Source organism: Eleutherodactylus coqui, chromosome 4 (assembly GCF_035609145.1).
Source record: "Eleutherodactylus coqui strain aEleCoq1 chromosome 4, aEleCoq1.hap1, whole genome shotgun sequence".
Lineage (NCBI taxonomy): Eukaryota > Metazoa > Chordata > Amphibia > Anura > Eleutherodactylidae > Eleutherodactylus > Eleutherodactylus coqui.
In genome coordinates, this window is record NC_089840.1 from 103367992 (window position 1) to 103389106 (window position 21115).

The window sequence follows — 21115 nt, forward strand, 5'->3', positions numbered from 1 at the left end:
CTCGACTTTAAGAGTTGTTGTTGGGGGGTAACCAAAAATGGATTTACCTGTCCAGAAGTAACTAGTGCTAGAGCTTTGTGATAGATGATTGTCCCTCTGCTCTATTGAAATGACATACTCCTTCCATATAATTGTACATGTTATCCTTCGTCTATGGCCATTTTTCGATTTGGATCATGATCTGCTTACTGGAAATCTAAATATATGGAAGGAACTTTTATAGAAAATCTATGTCAGTGATTTCCAAGCTCATTATTAAAGGGGAACCCTAAAAAATGTTTACACGCTTGGAAACCCCCTAATGCTTCAAATCTTGCCATAGGGGCAGATAATGCATTGTATAATTCTTGTACAGGGCTATAATTTGGCTCCGATGTATTTGCTGGTTTGCAGCCTCCTTACTTGTAAAAGTGACAAGTCTTGGGGTGTGTTCACATGTAGCTGATTTTGGTGTTGGTCTGCAGCAGATTTCACCCTTTCAATTGAATTCAAATTGCACGGGGAAATCTGCAGTAAAATTTGCAACAAATCAGTATCCTTAGGGCTCCTGCACACTGGCGGGGGCAATGCCGGGCTGTGATTCTCAGCCCGATATCGCCCTCGCAGTAATTCTGAAACCTTCTGGATGCGAGGTGTTTTCACAAGGAAACAGACTCGCATCACTGTGGGGGTACCCTTCATCGCTGCGGCGGCAGGAGATCGCGATCTTCTCCCATCATTTTCATTGGGGCCCACGCTGCTGCTGAATACATGTGGTTTTTCCTGGATGCAAGATGTTTTGAAAACCACCTCGCATCCCTGCGGGGTGCCCTTCATCTCTGCCGCGGCTGTCGCAGCCGCAGCAGGAGATCGCTATATTCGCTACTGTTTGCAATAGGGCCGACGCTGTTGCATTGAAAGCACTTGGAAACCTCTGGTAGCAACAGCCTCACATCACTACAGGGCTGTAGGAATCCCCTGGTGCAGCTGTCACAACCACAGCAGGGGATCGCGATCTTCTCCTATTGCTTTCAGTGGGATCGGCGATGCTGCCTCCAGCCCCATTGGTAAAAACAATGGGTGATATGGCAAAAAGAATGGACATGCTGCGATTTTTTTATTTTTTCATGCAGCATTGCAGGAGTGAAAACCTCACAAATAAGAATGAAACCATTGAAATTCATTGGTTTCATAATTGTCCGTTGTCACTCACTCTCGCAGCACAAGAAAATCGCCCGATTTTCTCGCCAGTGTGAAGGCCTCCCTTATTGCTGCTGTGTACAACGAACCCTACAACGGTGTTCAGGGCTTCCTGGAAACCTTGGTTAGAAACCCTGTTTTATGTTGTGTGGACTCTATACATCTGTGAACCCCACCAGATATCTGCAAGATGCTTCATACTGGGCTGTACCCTATCTGATCTGTCTTGCCCAGTATGACTGAAACTTGGCTTGTGCACAGGGCATATCTACTTCTGACCATGAAAGAAACACTTGATGTTGCACAAAATGTTCTCAAACATGTCCTACAACCTCTGCGCCAATAGCCGACTGTGTCTTGTATCCACTTAAAGACGTAGGATGAGTCTGAGATATCTACTGCCATGGCCTCAGGATAGGCAAATGCGTTACTGAGACATTAGATTACTCTCATAATTAAAGGGAGTCTATCAGCTTGAACATACTGTCCAGACTGCAGGCATCATGTTATAGGGCAGGAGGAGCCGAGCAGACTGATATATAGTTTATGGGGAAAGATTCAGTAGAATTTGTATTTTATTCATTTATATCTCTGCACATTCTGAGCTGAACAGTCCAATGGGCGGAGCTATCAGTGACAACTGTGTATGACTGTACATACAGGAGTGTCAATCACTGATAGCTCCGCCCATTGGACTGTTCAGCTCAGAATCTGCAGAGATATAAATGAATAAAATACAAGTTCCACTGAAACTTTCCCCATAAAACTATATATCAGTCTGCTCAGCTCTTCCTGCCGTATAACATGATGCTTGCAGTTTGGACGGCATGATCAAGCTGACAGATTCCCTTTATGTAAAATGTTAGATGCAGTGATGATCTGTCCTTACATACAAGTTGGGGAAAATGTATTACATGGCTAAACAGATGATGACATTTCAGTGTAGTTTTATTACTTTTTTTTTAACTATTTTTGCCTGGTAACAGGGAGGCATCCATATCTGATGGAGACATACATATTTAGAGGTTGCTAAGCAACAAGCTTTTAACAGCAAGTCATAACCAAGATCAAAATCTGTGATGAAATTCGGTCTAGTTTTTTTTTTCTCCCTTCAATAATCTGTTGTGTATTGACAAAGATGTATGTGTAGGTTTGTGTATGGATGATACACACCTATATCGCACTTATGCAAACGTGGGATTATATAAAGTATACACTACATGTATCCACATTCACACCCATATATGCAACTTTGTTAGCATGTGACATACTGTGCATACAGTACCAGTCAAAAGTTTGGACACTCCTTATCACTCATGCTTTTTCTTGTTTTTGTTTATTTAGATTTTTTACATAGTAGATTCATTCAGAAGACCTGAAAACTACCTCGTTTCCCTGATAATAAGACCTACCCTGATTTTCGGGGAGGAAGTAGGCAGTCTTGAAATATAAGCCCTCCCTACACTACATGTGAAAAAAAAATGATACTCCCCTAGCAGTCGGCGTTTGGGTCGCTCTCTCTGGACTACGGAACTGCTGCAGGCTTCCATGTCCTCCGACGCGTCGACAGAACAGTTCTTCCAACAAGCTACTGTTCTGATTGGTTAATTGAGCGTGAGCTTTCATTGGCTGACATAGCGCTCGATTACCCAATCACAGCCATTCAATGAATGGCTTTGATTGGCTAATCGAGCACCGACTCATTGGCTGACGTGGCGCTTGATTAACCAATCGGAGCATTAGCTTGCTGGAGGCGGGATATACAAGCCCTGCTACCAGTTTTATGTTTAAGGCCGAATGCACACTGCCAGGTCAGATTCCGACTACGAAATCTCACAGCAGAATCTAACCCTGTGCCGTGGCGGTGATCCCCGCGTATCTGTCGGTTGTCGTCTTCTCTGTGCTGCGGATGTGCCGGCTGGTGCGCCACCGCACATGCGCTGTGCAGAGAATGTCGCGCCAGCAATGACACAGATCCGCGGCTAATCGCCACAGGACAGACAGCTTCGCACTAGAAGAGGACATGTTGCAGTTAATTTCCACTCGTGGGAATGGAAAAGCCGTTTGCATAGTATGTCTACGGGCAGTATTTGCTCTGAGAATCGGAGACGAACGCTCACTCCGGATCCCGCAGTGCAAATATGCCCATGTAAATTGGGCCTAAAAACCTCCTTTTGGCTTTGATGACAGTTTGCACACTATGGGCATTCTCTCAATCCGCTTCATGAGGTTGTCAGCTGGAATGGTTTTCCAACAGTCTTGTGGACTCAGCACTCCATCACTCTCCTCCTTGGTTGGGTAGCCCTCACATAGTCGGGAGGTGTTTGGTGTGACTGTCCTGTTGGGAAACAAATGATGGTCCCACTAAGTGCAAACCAGCTGGGATGGCCTGTCGCTGCAGAATGTGGTGAAGGCGGCCCCTTAATCTTGAATATGTCACCAACATTAAAGGGGTTGTCTCGCGGCAGCAAGTGGGGTATACACTTCTGTATGGCCATATTAATGCACTTTGTAATATACATCGTGCATTAAATATGAGCCATACAGAAGTTATTCACTTACCCACTCCGTTGCTGGTGTCCACGTCTCCATGGCTCCGTCTAATTTCGCTGGCTTCTTGCTTTTTTAGACGCGCTTGCGCTGTGCGGTCTTCTGCCTGGTGAATGGGGCCGCTCGCGCCGGAGAGCTGGTCTGCGCGTCGTCATCGTAGCTCCGCCTCCGTCACGTCGTGCCGATCAGCCAATGAGGTGGCTGTATCGGCAGTGGAACGCGGAAGACAGAAGAAGAAACTCCACGGTGCACCATGGGAAGACCCGCGGTGCACCGTGGGAGAAGACCAGCGGCGCCATCTTTAAAAGAAGAAAAGAAGAAGCTGCAGAACGCTGATGCAGGTAAGTGCAATGTGCTTGTTAAAAACTAACACATGCTTTCTTTTTCACAGGGCATAATGCAGGGGTCCATTTAAAAAAAAAAAACGCTTTCGCCGCGAGACAACCCCTTTAACTCTAGAGGAACAGCAGATCACTTCTAGGCCGGGCTCACACGGCCATAATTAGCTGTGTGCCGCCAATCCCCATGCACTATCTTGGCGAGTATACGCGCATGATACGCACCGAGCGGCTTGTGTGAGTGCCATCCTCAAAATATATGGGATTTTGTTACTGAGTATTACGCACGCAAAATCTGCAATTAGCATACGGTCGTGTGAGCTCGGTCTTGGACAAATTTACTAGTGAGTTGCACGAAAAGTAACAGAAGTTTAAAAAAAAAAAAGCACAGGGCTTGAGTCGTGTAAGCTTGCAAGACAGATTTATCCATTTAAAAAGTCTCAGAATGTAAGGCCTAGGCACCCCTGTGCCCCCTTTAAGGATGCAACATATTTATCAGCAGTGTGCTACAATATGATACATTTGGTGCATTTTTTTGCATTGGAAAAGAGCAAAAAAAGCACAATAGAAATATAAAAATCTTGTTATTTGTATAGCGCCAACTTATTACGCAGCGCTTTCAGGTAATCTTTGTTTTATGTATTACCCCCCACCAAGCTGGGTACTCATTTTACCGACCTCAGAAGGATGGAAGGCAGAGTCGACCTTGAGCCGGCTACCTGAACCATGCAGGGTTTGAACTTGCAACCTTCAGGTCTTGAGCGAGAGCTCTCCTTAGTGGCATCACAAGCTCCTTTGATAACAAATTCCCCCCAGGGCGCTTAATTGTATAAGGAACGTTTCCAATAATTCTAGAAGATCTAATTTCTGGTCCAGAGCGTGTAACTGCATTATGGGACTTGTGATCTTGATTGTCTGTGAACCTTGGGAGCGCAGCCCTTCCACTGGAAGCCTCCTTATCAGCTGTCATTTGTCCTGTTCTTCATCTGCCGCAGATTGTGCTGCCTGCAATAGACACGTTTTATTGGGCACTAATCCCAGTAAGTGGCACTTTGTTCCTTCTGTTTACCTCTGTAATCTACGCGGGTCACTAGTCGTCTCGCTGCTCGCTAGTCAATGGTACCTTGTAGTCCCCGTTCTTTGTGGATATTCAGATATCTTTTAGTGTGTCGCATAGTACGGCCACTCTCACATCAGCGGTGACATACGCAGCCCTAAACCTCAACGTATTTCAGGGAGGCCTCCCACACTAGCAGTTTTGCGCAGCTTGTTTTACGCATGTAAAACCACGTTCAGCATGTCCTGCTTCCAGAGTTTTAGCAGTATGCTGTGAAAATGCAGGCAAATGTGCATGAAAACAGCTCTACGTGCAGTGAAACACTGCGTAAAAAACAGCATTTTGGCCATTGTCAGCATAATGTGGGGAAAGTCCTGACAAGGGACAGAATTTTTGGGGCAATGTACGTAGACCAGTTTTGGAGACCTCCTAAATGACAGGTATGAGTTTTATCTTCAGTGACGCATAAGGCCCAATACATGATGTCTAAATCCAGAATGTTTCGCTCTTGTCGATGTGTAGCTACAGTTTTTGTTAATAAGCAGGGTATTTCATATTAGGCCGCCTTCATACGGACGGATTTGCATTGTGGAATCCAGAGCAGGCGTCTGTCCACCCCTGGATTCCGCGACAAATACCTGCCATAACATGCTATGGAAAAACGTTTCTTCCTGTCCTTGAGCAGAAAGCAATTGCAAATTTATTTTATTTTTTTTTCCCGCTCACAGGGTCACAATTGCAGCATGCTCTATTCCGTGCAGACAGCTTCCATTGACGTCAATAGAAGTCGTCCGACCCGCAGCCCTTCCACAATCAGCATTGCGGAAAGGTTGCGGGATCCGTGGTATTATCTGTACTGCGCATGTGTGCCTGCCAGCACATCTGTATTACAGATAAGAATCCAGACCGGTACGCCGGGGTCACTGGCCAGGCACAGGGTCGGGTTCCGCTGCAGGATCTCGTATGCAAAATCCGACCCGGTTGTGTGCAAGCGTCCTTAAAGGGCCACTCCAGTGTTTGTTTTTTTAAATTAATTATGTTGCAATCTCTCCGGTATATTTGTGAGCTAGTGAGTAGGTCAGTTCTTTTTGTCTATGTGATCTTAATTCTGACCAGCTCATATGTCCATGGAGTTAGGTGTTCTGAACCTTGTCAGTTTCTCAGTTTGTGTGGTGCAACTACCACAGAAACTGCATACAGTTGGACACAGGCACAGTTACTGATGATAATTACACAACTCCTGTCACACAGTTATAATAGAGGAGATCACTACTCATCTTCCAGACTGTTTACTTATGGTCTGTAGCTTATTTAGGTGAATATAGAAAGGTAATGAAAATTAAACTATCACTCCAAAAATCTCAGCCTCAAGATGGTGGCTGATAAGCATCAGATAGGGAGCTGCATTATACTACAATACACAGAGAAGACTTCACAAGGTCAGGGGGCAGGAATGGAAACATGTATTTTCACCAGAGTGGCCCTTTAAGTATTTACAGTTCCTGCGGTTTCCCCCAGTGAAGTCAGCTTGACTCTTTTCAGAAGCCTGTTCACACACCTTTCCATTCATCTCTATGGGAGTGCACACGCGGACTTCTCTGGGGAACACCACAGGAACGGGGGGCATGTATATTACTTTGCTTATGGTGCTTATAGTTGATAACAAGTTCCCCTTAAAGGTTATTGGGGAGTTTCGTTTTTTTGTGTATGATTAGTGTAATAACACAAGAAAAATGTAAATTATATAACAGGAAGCCACAACATTCTCAAGTGATCAGTTCTTGGATAGTGTGAAGTAGAAAAGAAATTCTGGGCCATTATTAGCAATATCAAATGAAAACACCAGCTATTACACATCCCAGAAAGCCTAATGAGAAGCAGATTGTTGGAATGAGCCATCAAAAAGGAAGAAAAGCCACTAGAAACCAGTTGTGAACATGTAGGAGCTGGGTAAATAGTAGATCATCCTCTGCTGCAAAGCGGGGTCGCTTTTCAGATATCTAACAGACGTATTTAAAGGGGTTCTGACATCAAAAAAAAAAAATTGTACTCGCCTTGCCTGGCCTGGCCCGATCGCCAGGCATGTCCCCTCCAGCCGGCATCTTCTTCTGTGCCTTTAAAGCAGAGCAGGAGCAGTCAAAAAGACCGCTTCCTGCTCTGGTCCGTCACAAGCAGTGCTTGCTGTGGGCGGCCCGTCCGTCCTGCTGAACTCCGGAGTGCTGCACATTCGCAGTGGAGACGCAGCCCGTCCTGACTCCCGTCAGAGGGCACCTCTCCACTGCGCATGCGCGCGATCCCGGCGCGGCTCGTGCAGACAGAAGAGGAGGAACAGCGCCTGCCGGGAGATGACCCCCCCCCCCCCCCCCCCCCCCCGATGTCAACAACAACAGAAGAACAGGTAAGTATTATCTTTTTATGCTTTAGCAGCCATTAAACCCTGGGTTCCCTGGGTCCATTAGGAACACCAGGGAACAATGGCTGCTAAAGCATAAAAACATTATGTGTCAGAACCCCTTTAATATCTCATCTAAATTCAGCTGAAGATTTAGAATTTAGGAAATAATACAGTAGTGATTCACTAGAGCAAAAAAGTCAACTGGGCTGCTCCACATCTGTCTCATGCCAGGGAAGACAATGACTGCATTTATCAGTGACATTGGGTATGGAAACGTTGTAGCAGACGACTACTTCAGTGACTTTAGAACTGATCTGTACCTTTTTAAATGCCGATCACTATTGTGTTTCTCTTAAAATAAGACTGTCTTATATTAATTTTTGTCCCAAAGGAGGCACCGTATCTTATTTTCAGGGGCGTTTTATGCTCTCCTTACTGGTGGCGTCTGGGTCCCTTGCGCTGGTCTCCGGCGCTGCGGCAGACTGCAGTGTAGTCCCCAACATTGACATAGCACTCTCTTCCTGGTAATGCGGCTTTGAATACCCCGCCTCCAGCAAGCAAGTGCTGTGATTGGATCACGAGTGCTGTTGCTCAGCCAATCAGAGCCAGCGCTCGATGAATCAATCACAGCCATTTAGTGATGTCCTTCACTGAATGGCTGTGAATGATCGAGCGACGGCTCTGATTGGCTGAGCAATAGCACTCGTGATCCAATCACAGCACCTGCTTGCTGGAGGCGGGGTACTCAAAGCCGCATTACCAGGAAGAGACTGCCATGTCAATGCTGAGGATTAAACTGCAGCCTGCCGCAGCACCAGAGACCAGCGCAAGGGACCCAGACACCGCCAGCTAGGTAAGTATTACTGTTTTTTTCTTTCATGTAGTTAAGCCAGGGCTTATTTTCTGGGGAGGGTTTATATTTCAAGCCCCCCTCCCCGAAAATCAATGTAGGGCTTATTATCGGGGAAACACGGTAATGTAATTCCCAGATTTCAGTAGCGACTTGACTTAAAGGGACAAGCTTCATGTTGTCCAAACTGTGGGTAGCAGGCAATACATAGCGGTATGTGTTTTAGCCTGGGTGCACGCAGGGGCCGACTTGCAGCACAATATCTGCATTCTGCAGCAGATCAGCAGCGGAAAGCCCGCCTCAAGATGGGCATCACTTAGTGCAAATTTTGAAGCAGGTTTTATCACCTATTTTCATGCAGAATTGATTCCCTCATTGAGAAGAGGTGAATTCCGCTGCGGAAACAGTCATATTGACATGCTGCAGAATTTAATTCCACGCTGCACGTCCATTTCCGCAGGGGTTTTATGCAGATTATTTTTGTAGGTTGTGGACGAGATTTTCAAAATCTCATTAACTTTGCTGTTACTGTAAATGCCACGAAATTCCCGTGCGGAGGGTCCGCACAGTAATTCTGTGGCAAATCTGCCCTGCCCTGGCCTCCCCCCCCCCCCCCCCCCCCACCAACCCCCCTCCCCTTTCTTACTCCTACTTTAAAAGGCAGCGTAGAGAAGAGTCACTGGAGCGGCTCCTGCCGGCTTCTCATGACCCAGCCCAGCTAGGTTGACGGGCCTCTCCCTATATACACAAATACAGAGATCTCTCAGCATTTCAGAGTGCAAAAAATACCTGTAATGTGAGCACCTGTCTGGATGTCATGCTGCCCGTGGTTCAGCAGGGTTACACCCTGACAGGTTCCCTTTAAGGAAGTTCTGTACTTATACATCACGTAATCTGCACATGCAGTACTGCTTGCTTGCGAGAATTCAGTTTGTGAGTGCTGATCAGCTCTGCGACCCATGCTTCCTACCCAAGGAAATGACCTCCAGGGCCGTGTGGTGGCTTGGGGTGGTTGGTGGTATGGAAGAAGTCTCTTGAAATTCCTAGAGCGTAACGGAAACCGCATGGCATTGTGAGCAACGCTGTGTCTGCAGCCCCCGAGTTAGAGAAGCAGGGTAGCTTCCCATGCAATAACTCCCATTCACTTCTTATGAGAGGTGTGGAAGCAGCATAGACCCCCCCCCCCCCCCCCCCCCCTCAAGCTCAGCTGGTTCTGTACGACCAGCCACCGTGTACAGAGAGAGATCACTATTTTGGCCCGAATTGGCCAAGAAGGTACAGATATAGAGAAGTTTGACTTGACTATGAACACATTTCTGCACCAGTCTGCCAATTCAGTTGCTTTACAGTGATGTAATCTCTGCAGAATATCATCACTCACATCCGACCCCAGAGGAGCCCACAGGGCCTGCTTCATAGCCATAAGCCAATTCTATCAACGGGTGTTTGGAGATGTGGGTAGAAACTGGAGAAAACCCATGTGAACATGGGGAGAATACACGGACTCCATAAACATGACTTAGACATTTGAGTCCCTCATTGCAGGACAGTAGTCCTAACCAGAACCACTGGGCTGCACATATATTGTACCGGTGTGTGCCAGATGGGATGTTGGACCTGCTCCGATGCCAGCAGCAAGCTGTTAATATGACCTCTGCCCCTACTGCCTTATATTACTTATTCTTTCCTACAGCGAGTCGTAAATGTACATTCAAGGATTTCATAAAAATATCTGAGCTTCTGAAATTCCGAGAATCGGCAGCTTTCTACTTTTCTCAAGTGGAAATGATCTCGCCTGCCACCATAAACTATCATGATTATTACGCATTGTGGTTGTTTGGAGCCACATACAGTATCAGCATCCCAGTTTAGTTTTTATGAAATCATCAGAAATATTAAGTCTTATGTACCCTGCTTAGAAGGTTGACACAATGAACATTTTGTAATTTGCCGGAGGTTGCTGACGCTACACCGTGTTGGTTTACAATGGCCTTGCATATTCCTTGTACATGCTGAGGAGCAGGAGATGTATTTTTAGATGTACTCCATGACTTTGGGATAGAAGCCTTGCACCATTCTTCGTCTGCCAGCGATCGTTGTTCTCAAGTCCTCACCTGAGTGGTTCATTTAGGGAAGTTGTCCAAGTTGGAGTACTTTATAAGCATATTTAATGTGATTTAAGGGTAAGAGAGAGAAATGATGAGCCAGTACTATCCGTGCATCATAAATCTGTACTGGAATTGACAGCACGTCCGCTTGGCTCAAACTTGCCAGTTGGTGCTTCGTGTTAGAACAGGCAAAGACAAGTTCCTCTTATGCACGATTTATTAGTAGTTTATTAGTAGTTGCCAATTTGACATGTAGGCAAAAGTTCAAAAGGGATTTAACTCTCTTGGGCAAAATGTTGTTGCTCTCAGAAAAACAAAATCCTCTTGTAGATATAATACCTTTTAATGGCTAACAAAAAGCGCTGATACAGCAAGCTTTCAATGCTACTAGTTCTCTTTTTACTGGCTAACATACTGTATATACTCGAGTATAAGCCTAGTTTTTCAGCACATTGTTTTTGTGCTGAAAAAGCGCCCTTCAGCTTATACTCGAGTCAGGGAAGGCTTAAAAAAAAAAACCCTCCATACTCACTTCCCAGCCGGCATCTGCGCCTATGGGCGCGGTGCAGCAGGCTGCTTGAATTCTCTCTGCTGTCATCCCCCGCAGTCCTCTTTGCTCTGCTCTGTCATCCCCCATGGTCAGCGCTGTGTAAGTAAGAGCTGTGATTGGATCGAGCGTCAGCCAACCACAGCCGTTGCTCGATCATTCACAGCCAAACAAGCTACTTTAGAATTCTCCCCGCTGTTATCTGCCTGCTCGGCTTTCAAATCCCCTGCTGTCAGCGCTGTGTAAGTAAGTGCTGTGATTGGATCGAGCGCCAGCTGTGATTGGCTGGCGCTCAATCCAATCACAGCACTTACACAGCACTGACAGAGCCAAGCAGAGAGGACAGCGGGGAGAATTCAAGTAGCTTGGCGCACAGACGCCGGCTGGGAGGTGAGTATGGAGGGGTTTTTTTCACCTAGTATATACTTGAGTATAGCTCAGCTTATACTACTCGAGTCAATAAGTTTTCCCAGTTTTTTGTTGTGAATCTTATTGTCTCAACTTATACTCAGTTCAGCTAATACTCGAGTATATACAGTAGTACCAAACTTTTATCAAATGGATAGTAGAATGCACCGCACACAAATAAGCCTTTATCAAATGGATAGTAGAATGCACCGCACACAAATAAGCCTGATGAAGAGGCATAGTAGCCTCCAAAGCTTGCTGTAACAGCTTTCAATGGCTAACAAAGAAAGTTATGTTTCAGCAAGCTTTGGAGGCTACTATGCCTCTTCATCAGGCTTATACACAGAAGCTGGATTTATGTGTTTAGGGAATGCCCAAATATCCTCTGAGGATAAGTTCTATTTAAAGATATTCATAATATTACACTTTGCGTTTGTTATATCCACTTACTATATATACATAGTTAGGTTATCCATAGGGAACGTCACCCTAGACAAAAACTGTAGTACAGAAAAGGAGTGGAATTGCCAGCTTATTTATCTGCTGTTAGAATAGCCTCATGGTACCCATTTTTTTTCTTTACTGTTTTTAGGGGGAGAATTAATAGCATTAAGGGCTCATTCACAAAGCCATATGCGTAAAATGCTGCATGTATTACGCAATGCTTTACCGTTGTGTGAGCCGGTGTATCGCAGTGTTTGCAGCAGTTTTGGACTGCGCATGATGGCGTCTTCCTGGTTTCATTTTTTCTTTTTCAATCTCCTGCTTTGTCGCTTAGCGAAGGTACATATAAAAGCTGCACATATCCAATGCAATGTATTGCATATGTGCAGCGTTTTATAGAGCAAACTCGCCCATAGAGAACAATGGGGCTGTACACACATAATACACAGTAAACGGGATCATGCTTCATTCTTTTTTACGTGCGTATTATAACCATCGAAAAAGTGCTAGTGTGAGTGGGGAATGCGAAAATCAATGTATTTGAATTGCTGTGATGTAGCTCGTAATACGTTCCCTTGAATCAGCCCTTAGTCTTGTGGTGTTTTTTTTATTTATTTTTGGTTCCTGTTGAAGAGCATAAAACTGGTAACCTGCTGTGTGAGGAAGGTTGTTGTGCGTGCTGCTCCTCACTCGTGCCCTTCAGTTGGTTGCTTAGTATGCTGCCTCTCATGGCAGTAGAGGAGATGCAGGAGTAACAGTTACAACCAGGCCGGTATTAGTGTATCTTGATGCCACCAGGAAGTCCTGGTGGAGTCCAGATTGACGGGGGGTGACGCCCCCTGTATGTGATTGGCTGCAGAGGAACTTCACCTAAAGGTCCTGCCAGGCCACTAAAGTTAAAAAGTAGAATGTACACAGCGGACCCTGCTGCGGATGCGCAGCCCTATGTGGAAGGAAAGCGGAGAGTGGGGTCAGCAGCAGCCACTCCACAGCGCCGTGCGGCGGGCTTACCTGCGGCCGGCCCCCACCCTGTTAATTTCTTGTAGCAGTGCAGTTGACAGCGGCACCGCAGCACAGCCATGTAACTTTAACTTCGGCTTGCCGTTCACAGCGAGCGGACGCACACCCTCCCCCTTTTTGGTGTCACCTTGACGCTCGGGAGCAGGTAGCCTACAGCGGGCAGAAGAGACACCCAGAGCGGGCGTCCGGGCTCCCTGCAGTGCCAGTACATCGGAGCACAGACCCACGGCGGGGGACAGTGAGGGAGCGACGGGCACTGTGAGTTACACTGAGGAAGGGGGACGGGGACCCTCTGGGGAAGGCTGTAGGGCAGCGGGGACCATAACTGTAACCTCGATGACCGGGAGGACGGATGCGACAGCGACCAGAAGAGACAAGGAGAAGTGGCATACGGACTTCATGCAGTGCAAGCATCTCGGGGCAGACAGTGAGGGAGCGGTGGGTTCCAATCAGGAACACTAACTTGATAAGTAAGGATCATCCTACAGCTGCAGCTACACCTTACATGTACTACAAGCTGGTAGGACCTTAAAACTTTGACCCAATCGGGAGCCAGGGGTCTGACAGAGGCGTTCCTCCTGTCAAACCCCTGGCTTCTGGTGGCGTCAAGATACACTAATACCAACCAGGCCTTGGTGTAGGAGGACCGAAAAACCCCACTGCAATAGAAGACGACACCAGTATTACAGATACATAGTAGGTAGGAGACATGTTACAGATTTGGCATTGGGGCCAAGGAGCTGCAGAATGTGTCTGGCAGTGACACTTCGAGGTCTCATTCACACTTGCACTAAAATAGAGTACATCAGTGATGCCTTCCATCCAGATTACAGGGAAGTGTTAAAAACACCAGTCTTGTGTCCTTACTGCTCAAATATAGGGCACTGTGATGTCCAGTGCACCGTGGCGTATCATAGAACATGCTGGTACAATGCTGCCTACGAAATGAGAGAGAACCTCGGGAGAAGTCATCAAGCTTCTCCATTCCCACCAAACCATCACATCTCCTGGGGGGGTTCACAGATTCCTCCCATTTGAGGTATTATTATATTGTCTTCTATGGAGGAGGAGGTCCTAAAAGATACGGGTCATAAAATTCTGGTCTGGTGCATAGTGTATTTGATGTGAGCAAGCCTAAATCACTAGAAGTGTGGATAGTTTGTGTAACGGGATATGTTTTATAAAATATTCACCCCAATGTCTCTGGATAATTTTCTATGTGTTGTCGATTTAAGACTTGAAGCTTTTAGTGATGTCCTGCCTGCTTTGCATGGTGCCTTTCCGTGTTCCCATGTTCCACGTATCCATAACTATTCTCTGACACTACGGTTTAGTCTGGGGCTCAGCCATGCTGTGTTCAGATAGGGGCCTCATTCACTGACTGTATCCTATGAGATTTACTACATGATGATTTCATTCCTATATGACAGAATCGCCAATATTTTTTAAATACCTTTCTTTATGGCATTTTTGTGCCGTCTCATGTGAGATTGCAATGTTTGTATAAATGCAACACGATTTCTCCCATCGCACATATATCATGATTTTGGGCTGGAAATGGGCATCTACCTTTTGGATGACCTACACTAATATATAAAGGCTTTGAGTCCACTGTAAAGGCCCTTTTATATATAAAAGCACAGGAGCGATAATTTCTTGGATGACCTGTCGGGCACCTTGTATCCCAACAGGTCGTTCGTGTAAAAGCATAATTAGTGTTGAAATATCACCTATCCACTCTTGGATCACTCACTACAGAGTCCCAAATGACCTCTCAACGGGATGAATCACAAGGGGGGCGTTATGAAATGGATTTCCATGGTCGAGCTGCACACAAGCCTAGGGTCATCGTGCACAATGCCAAGCACATCGCCACTAGACTTTGGGGGCAGTGAACCGTGTTGATAAATCATGTCTTGCTATACGGCAGTCTAATTGATGCATCTAGTTCTTGTAGATATTGGAAGAAAGCTACCTCCCAGAAAGAATAATGCTTGCTCTAAAATTTGGTGGTGGGACAGTTGTATGGGCTTGTTATGTGGGGTTTGTGTAGACCCCTTATTTCTAGTGAAGAGTAATGTTGATATTAGAGAATATAGGATGTTTTAGATTATTTTATGCTTCCAATTTACCACGCCATTCTGTACCAAGTAAGGTCCATAAAGTTATGGTGAGATGCAATTAGTGTAGAGGAACTCAAGGACCTTGCACAGCGCTCGAACTTCAACCCCATAGAACGACTTTGGGATGAATTAGAGTACCAACTGTGTAGGCCTTTTTGCCAACATCAGTGCCTGTCCTCACAAATGCTCTTTTGCTCATATAAAGGCGATGCTTAGGTGTCCACGTACTTTTGGCATATAGTGCGTCTGCTTACCACTAATTAAGGCGTCACGCACACGGGCAGATTTTTACTGCGGAGTCTGTTGCGGGCGTCCGCCTATGGATTCCGCAGCAATAACCCTCCATAGCATGCCATGGAAAAATGATTCTTTGTGCACATGAGCGGAAACCAATTGTGGTTTTCGCTGGCAGATTTAAAAAAAATCACAGCATGCTCCATTTTCCTGCAGTTCCCGCACGGATGGACGTCTTCCATTGGTTAATTTTCCCAGATTCTTCGAGAAAAAAAGCAGGCGTTTAAAAAAAAATAAATTGAACAAAAATCTGTACTGCGTATGTCTGATGGTGAGCTGTGTGGACCATCCGTAGTACAGATTCAAGATTCAGAAAGCAGGTATGCGTGGACGCCGCTGCCGCTATGGTCAGATGCATGCATGCGGAATCTGAGCCGCCTATGTGCATGCAGCCTAAGGCTTACTATAGCTGTAGCTTCATAGGGTAGGAAGAGTAGCTCTGTAGCGGACTAAGAGCACCCGATCAATTATGGACGGCCCATCTGAAAGGTTAAGGTTTTATTGTGTCATAGCTCTATTTGATACAAAAAGCTTATTAAGCTTTTATGGGTTCTCCAGTTTTGACACTGAAACAACTGAACCCGTAATGGTCGTGTTAATGAATTTATCGTCTAACGGCTTACAAAAAAATCCTAGCAGTTCAGCTAACATTAGCTAAACGTGGGCTGACGGAGCCGCACAATTTCAGCAGTTGTCATAGAAATGTCTCGGTTGATTGTTGAAAGTGAAGTGTTCATTGGCAATTGCAAGTCAGATTGAGGCTCCTCACAGTCACGGCCGCTGTGATAACCGCAGTGTGACTGGTTCTGTCCAGGAACTGTATAGTCACAGTCCTTCCATGTTACATGGAGGGCAACTTCTATCAATATGTCAAAAACATCCAAAATGCCAGAGTATTGCATTGTGCTGCAGGTCTCTACACCTCCTCCCTTATCGTTCCTCTTCCCGGCCTGGTCCCCCTTGTTTATATATTACATTGTGTAAGTGTGTAACCCATGGTAGCTTCAGGAGAATACGCCGAGGATGATACCTTCAGGATGGAGAGGAGTACGCGCCAAATGTTATAAGTTACATCAGATTCACATCTTCACTGCAAAGCAAATCCCATTATTTGGAGTTGTGGTCCCGTGTCTCGCAGAAAGCCTTTGTGTAAGCAGGATGGAGATGTGTGACTACAGAGACGTGTCTTAGGGCTAATTCACATGACTAGGTTCTCTTCCCATGTTGACAGCAGACAGGGCCATAGAGTCAATCTACGAATTCATACATCAATTTGTTTTACACGGACCTGGATCCGGGGGTGAGGGGGTGGGGTGCGAGGGGGAGGGGGGCATCGCATGTTCTATTCTCACCTGTGGATGATACTCACCCATTCCGGTCAATGAGAATGCAAAATAAATGCTATCCTTATTTCACTGATCCATTGCAAAGAAATGCAGAAAAAATTAATTAAGGTCTGTTTCATATTTTTTTTCAATTCCATTCTTCTTTTCCGCACAAAGATGGACATTTAGGGCGGTGTCACAAATGCGTCATTTTAATAGCACATTACGCAGGCATGATGCACAGTTAATGGAGTCATGGAAGTACAGTGATTTATTGATCCATTCACGTTTGCGTATAATACGTGCGTAAAAAAGAATGCAGTCGGGCTGTATGGGCGCATAAGTGCTGTTCCTACCCAATTACATTGCGTATGTGTCGCTTTTATACGCATCATTGCTGAGCAACCGAACGAAAAAAGCAAGACTGCGCATGACGGCGCGTGTGAGATACGCTGCCATACTCGACGGTAGGCTGGCTCACACAGTCTTACCACACGCTCGTGTAAGCCCAGCCTTAGAAATAAAAAGCGGACCCCCATAGGTGTGGTATAATACTCAGATAAAAAAAAAAAAATAAGTTTTTCACAGAAGTTTTCCTACCCATGAATTTGACCTTCCATGATGGAGAACGTTCTAAGTAGTCAGTTACACCATCAGCTATTGTTACATGACTGGAGCGTACATGGAGCCCTGCGGCGATGTAGTTCAGTAGCCCCATAGAAGGTCCAGCTCACGTCACGCCTCCTCCTTCGCCTTCCTTGCTAGATCTCCTCCTGCTTCCTCGCCTTTCTCATCCAATGTACCATATGTGAAGTTAGTTGTAGATGTTCTGCATCAACCAGTGCACCGCGCTCCTGGCCGATTCTCCATTAGATTACAAGGATACGTGGAATTGTGGTAACTTGTTGCAGCATGATACCGGGTTAAAGTTTACATTTTACGGATTATTTTCTCTTGGGACAGACTTCTGTATAACGTTCGCTCTCTCTGAGCTGCATGGTAACCTATGGGATTATTTTACTGTGTGCGTGATGTATGCGATACCAACATCTACCTGGAAAAAGGCTGCTTTCACACGGGCTACAAAATCGCACAATTTTGTAGCAATGCGGCATCACTACAAAACGCATGCATGATAAGCCCATGGTTTTAAGTGGATTCTTTAACATGAGCGATGTTTTGTGGCCTGCGTCATTGCTAAAATACAAAATCACGGCATGCTCTATTACAGCCACAATTTGCAAATTTTTTTTTTTTTTATTTATTTTTTTTTTGTAGCCCATGTTTCCCTATGAAGCCTTCCTTTGTGTTGCATCGCAAGAAGACAGTTTTCGTTCGGTGCAATGCAACTTTTACAGTAGGAAATCCTACTGTAAAAACCCTATAATAAGCCCTAGCTGCATAAAAAAAAAAATCACCTAAGAGATGATGTCCAGCTCCACCGCACTTTTCCCATAGCTCCCCAGCAGTTGTTTAAAGTTCTCCGTCAGAGCTTCCTGGTCAGGAGTTTAAAAAACCCCTCCTCCAGGAAACTCTGCCTCTGATTGGCTGAGTTGCGGTGCTCGAGAACCAGTCATAGCCATTAAATGGTTCTCGAGTGCTGCAGCTCAGCCATTCAATCAGAGGCAGAGCTCCCTGGAGGCGGGGATTTTTAAACTCCAGACCAGAAAGCTCTGCCGAAGAACTTTAAGCAAGTCTGCCAGAGCTTCAGGGAAGACGAGCGAGGAACTGGCAGCGCCTGTTATGTAATTTTATTTTTTTTTTATGCAGCCAGGGCTTATTTTCAAGGTAGGGTTCATATTTAAAAGCCCCCATCCGCCCACTAAAATAAAAATCCCAGCAAAAGAGCGCTACAAAGCCACGATATCGCCGCAAGGAAACACAGCGATATCTCTGCAATTTGTCTCGCGGCAGTATAGATGTGGTTTCTGTAGCTCCATATAGTAAGAAAGTGGCAGCACACATTGGTGGAAGAATAGAAACAATAGTTTTACCCCATCACAAGGTATAAGCAGCAACGTTTCAGCCTGTTGCACAGCTGTATGCTGCCAGTTTCTTACTATATGGTTCTCTTGTTTGAGTCTTTCTTTGGTTTGGACTCCTTGTCTGGCTTTTGCATATAGCAACCTGACCCAGTGAGGGACTTTATTTGGTGCTGTTGGTACAAGATATGTTTGCACGTGGTTTCAGTAGCTGTCACACAGCAAATCACTTACTATTCGCTCCAGCAGTACATCTGTGTAATCCCCTCTTCGGCCTCATGTCCATGGGGAAAATCAGGCCCGCCGTGGATTCTCCATGGAGAATCCACAGCGGGTCCCTCCTGCCCCGTGGACATGAGGGCTCAAAATAAGAATTAACTCACCTGCTGCAGTCTGTGCGTGTCTTCCTTCCTTCGCGGTCGGATCTTCTTTCTTCAGCCCGGCGGATGTGCTCGGCACGTCAGCAGCGTGACGGGCACATCCGCCGGGCCGAAGAAAGAAGATCCAGCCGCGAAGGAAGGAAGACCTGCAGCGTCCAGGACAGGTGAGTGTAATTCTGGTGCGGGTGTTCCGCGGATCCGGACGGCTTCCATAGGCTTCAATAGAAGCCTGCGGGAGCCGTCCCCGCGGGACACCCGCACAAAAATGGAGCATGTCCATTTTTTTTTCCTGCATGCAGATCCGCGCCTGAAGTGAAGAATGACATCCGCAGGTATTTAACTACCCGCAGGTGTCCAATGCATCCCTATGGGGCGCGGATCCGCGTGCGGGAAAAACGCTGGGGATTTTAACCCCGTCGACATGAGGCCTTCCTCTGCAGAAGCTTCTTCTCTCCCCACCCCTCTCCATAGACTAAAATTATGGGCTCAGTCATTGTATAGCTGTAGTTTTATATTGTCAAGTATCCACAGTCGTCATTTTGATTCTTGTGATTTTACCCAAAATGTGAATCTTTGGTGGTGTTTTCTGCACTCCGCATGTTGTACTGTACATATGACTCCCATAATTCGGCCACATGTCACTGTCTGCATTGTGGTGGTCACAGCTGGACACTTCTGCACTAGTGTGAAGCCTTCTGCTGGCTTCATAAATGAAGGGTGGATCACTAAATAGTAAAAAAACCATTTTGGATAGTAAAGCACTCATGAGTGTTGTACTTGGGGGGCCACTTTTGAAAAAAATGAAGAGTACAGGCCCTATTCCAGTGAAACCGTGCGTGTCATGGCAATGTACACCGAGATCCTTGCTAAATGTTTCTGATTCCAGCACTAGTTTAAGTCCTCCGGTCTTGGCATTTGCTTAGAATAATGTGATTAGTCATAACTTTCGATTTAGTCACAGGAAATGAGCATTTTTCCTGGAAAGATAAATAATCATTTTTCCTGGTTTTTATCTACAATTTTCAGTTTTGGCCAATATTCCCTGGTTTCCAGGGGTAACGTTGTGAGTACTAAGTGAATTCCCTCTTGGAATGGGTCAGCCGCTTTGAACAATTTCTTTGTATTAGATGGGACCCTTGATATTAAATGTATACATGGTTTTGGGCAGCCCTGTAATCTGTATAGGAATACAAGATGCAAGTGCTCAATTCAGTGCCCCCCACCCTCACCCCTGAAAAAAAAAAACCATGTCATACAACCTTCTTAAAGAGATTCTGTCACCATCTTTTTGCACCCCTACCCGAGATAGTGACAGGCACACTGATTACAGTCATATGTTTGCTGTGTGGATTTGTGCAGTAGTTTTGGAGAAACTTGCATTTTATCAGTTGCAGCACATGCATAAAGGACAACTAGAAGTAGTCCTAGTTATTCATGCTAGCTACACCCACCTTCTAGCCAATGATTGACTGCCTAATCTGCCTATAGAGTGAGAGCTGTCAATCATTGGCTGAAGGTTGAGGTGGGTGTGGCCAGCCTGCAGCTCATGAATATGCACAACTAGTTCTGGGTTTGGCTGCTACTCATTAAATGCAAATTTCTCCAAAAGTACTGCACAGATACATACAATAGACATATCACTACAATCTGAGTAACGGGCACTACCTTGTGGTGCTGTCAATGAGGGCTGCACAACATGGTGACAAGTCATTTAATGGAGATGTTAATTGATGGATAGGATGGTGCTGCAGAGGACATAGTTTTCCCTGCTGTCAGTGTTTATAAGTATCTTCTCCATTGTATTCATTGTGTCTGCACTTTGTAACCATTACTTTGCTTCTAGAAGACATCTTGCTGCCTAGTATTAACATGTGAATGAATTCTAACAATGTCCTCCATCCGCTTTCAGCCGCTTCTCTCAGCATACGGTGTCTTTCCAGTCTCCTGCTTCAGAACAACTCTGTGATCTTTCTGAGCCTCTCAGGTACTTGATGTTCCCTTCTCATTCATCCCTGCTCTGTGTGCTTAGCCTTACATTCGGCTTCATCCTCTAACATTCTTCCGTGCCTCACCGACGCCTTACAAGTGTTCTCCGGGACTTGTATTATCTATGAC

The 21115-nt window shown here is 45.7% G+C and overlaps 1 protein-coding gene across 3 annotated transcripts in view; it reads left to right on the forward strand.

The window, feature by feature from the left end:
• The window catches only part of SHROOM2 (shroom family member 2), a 162847-nt gene that overhangs the window by 119790 nt on the left and 21942 nt on the right, over nucleotides 1–21115 (forward strand). For 2 of the 3 annotated variants that reach the window (XM_066599927.1, XM_066599929.1), the window contains one exon: nucleotides 20910–20984. The exons of the other annotated variant lie outside the window; for it this stretch is intronic. In XM_066599927.1, coding sequence (XP_066456024.1) covers nucleotides 20910–20984 — 75 coding nt within the window. The remainder of the gene's footprint in view (nucleotides 1–20909; nucleotides 20985–21115) is intronic. 3 annotated transcript variants of the gene reach the window in all.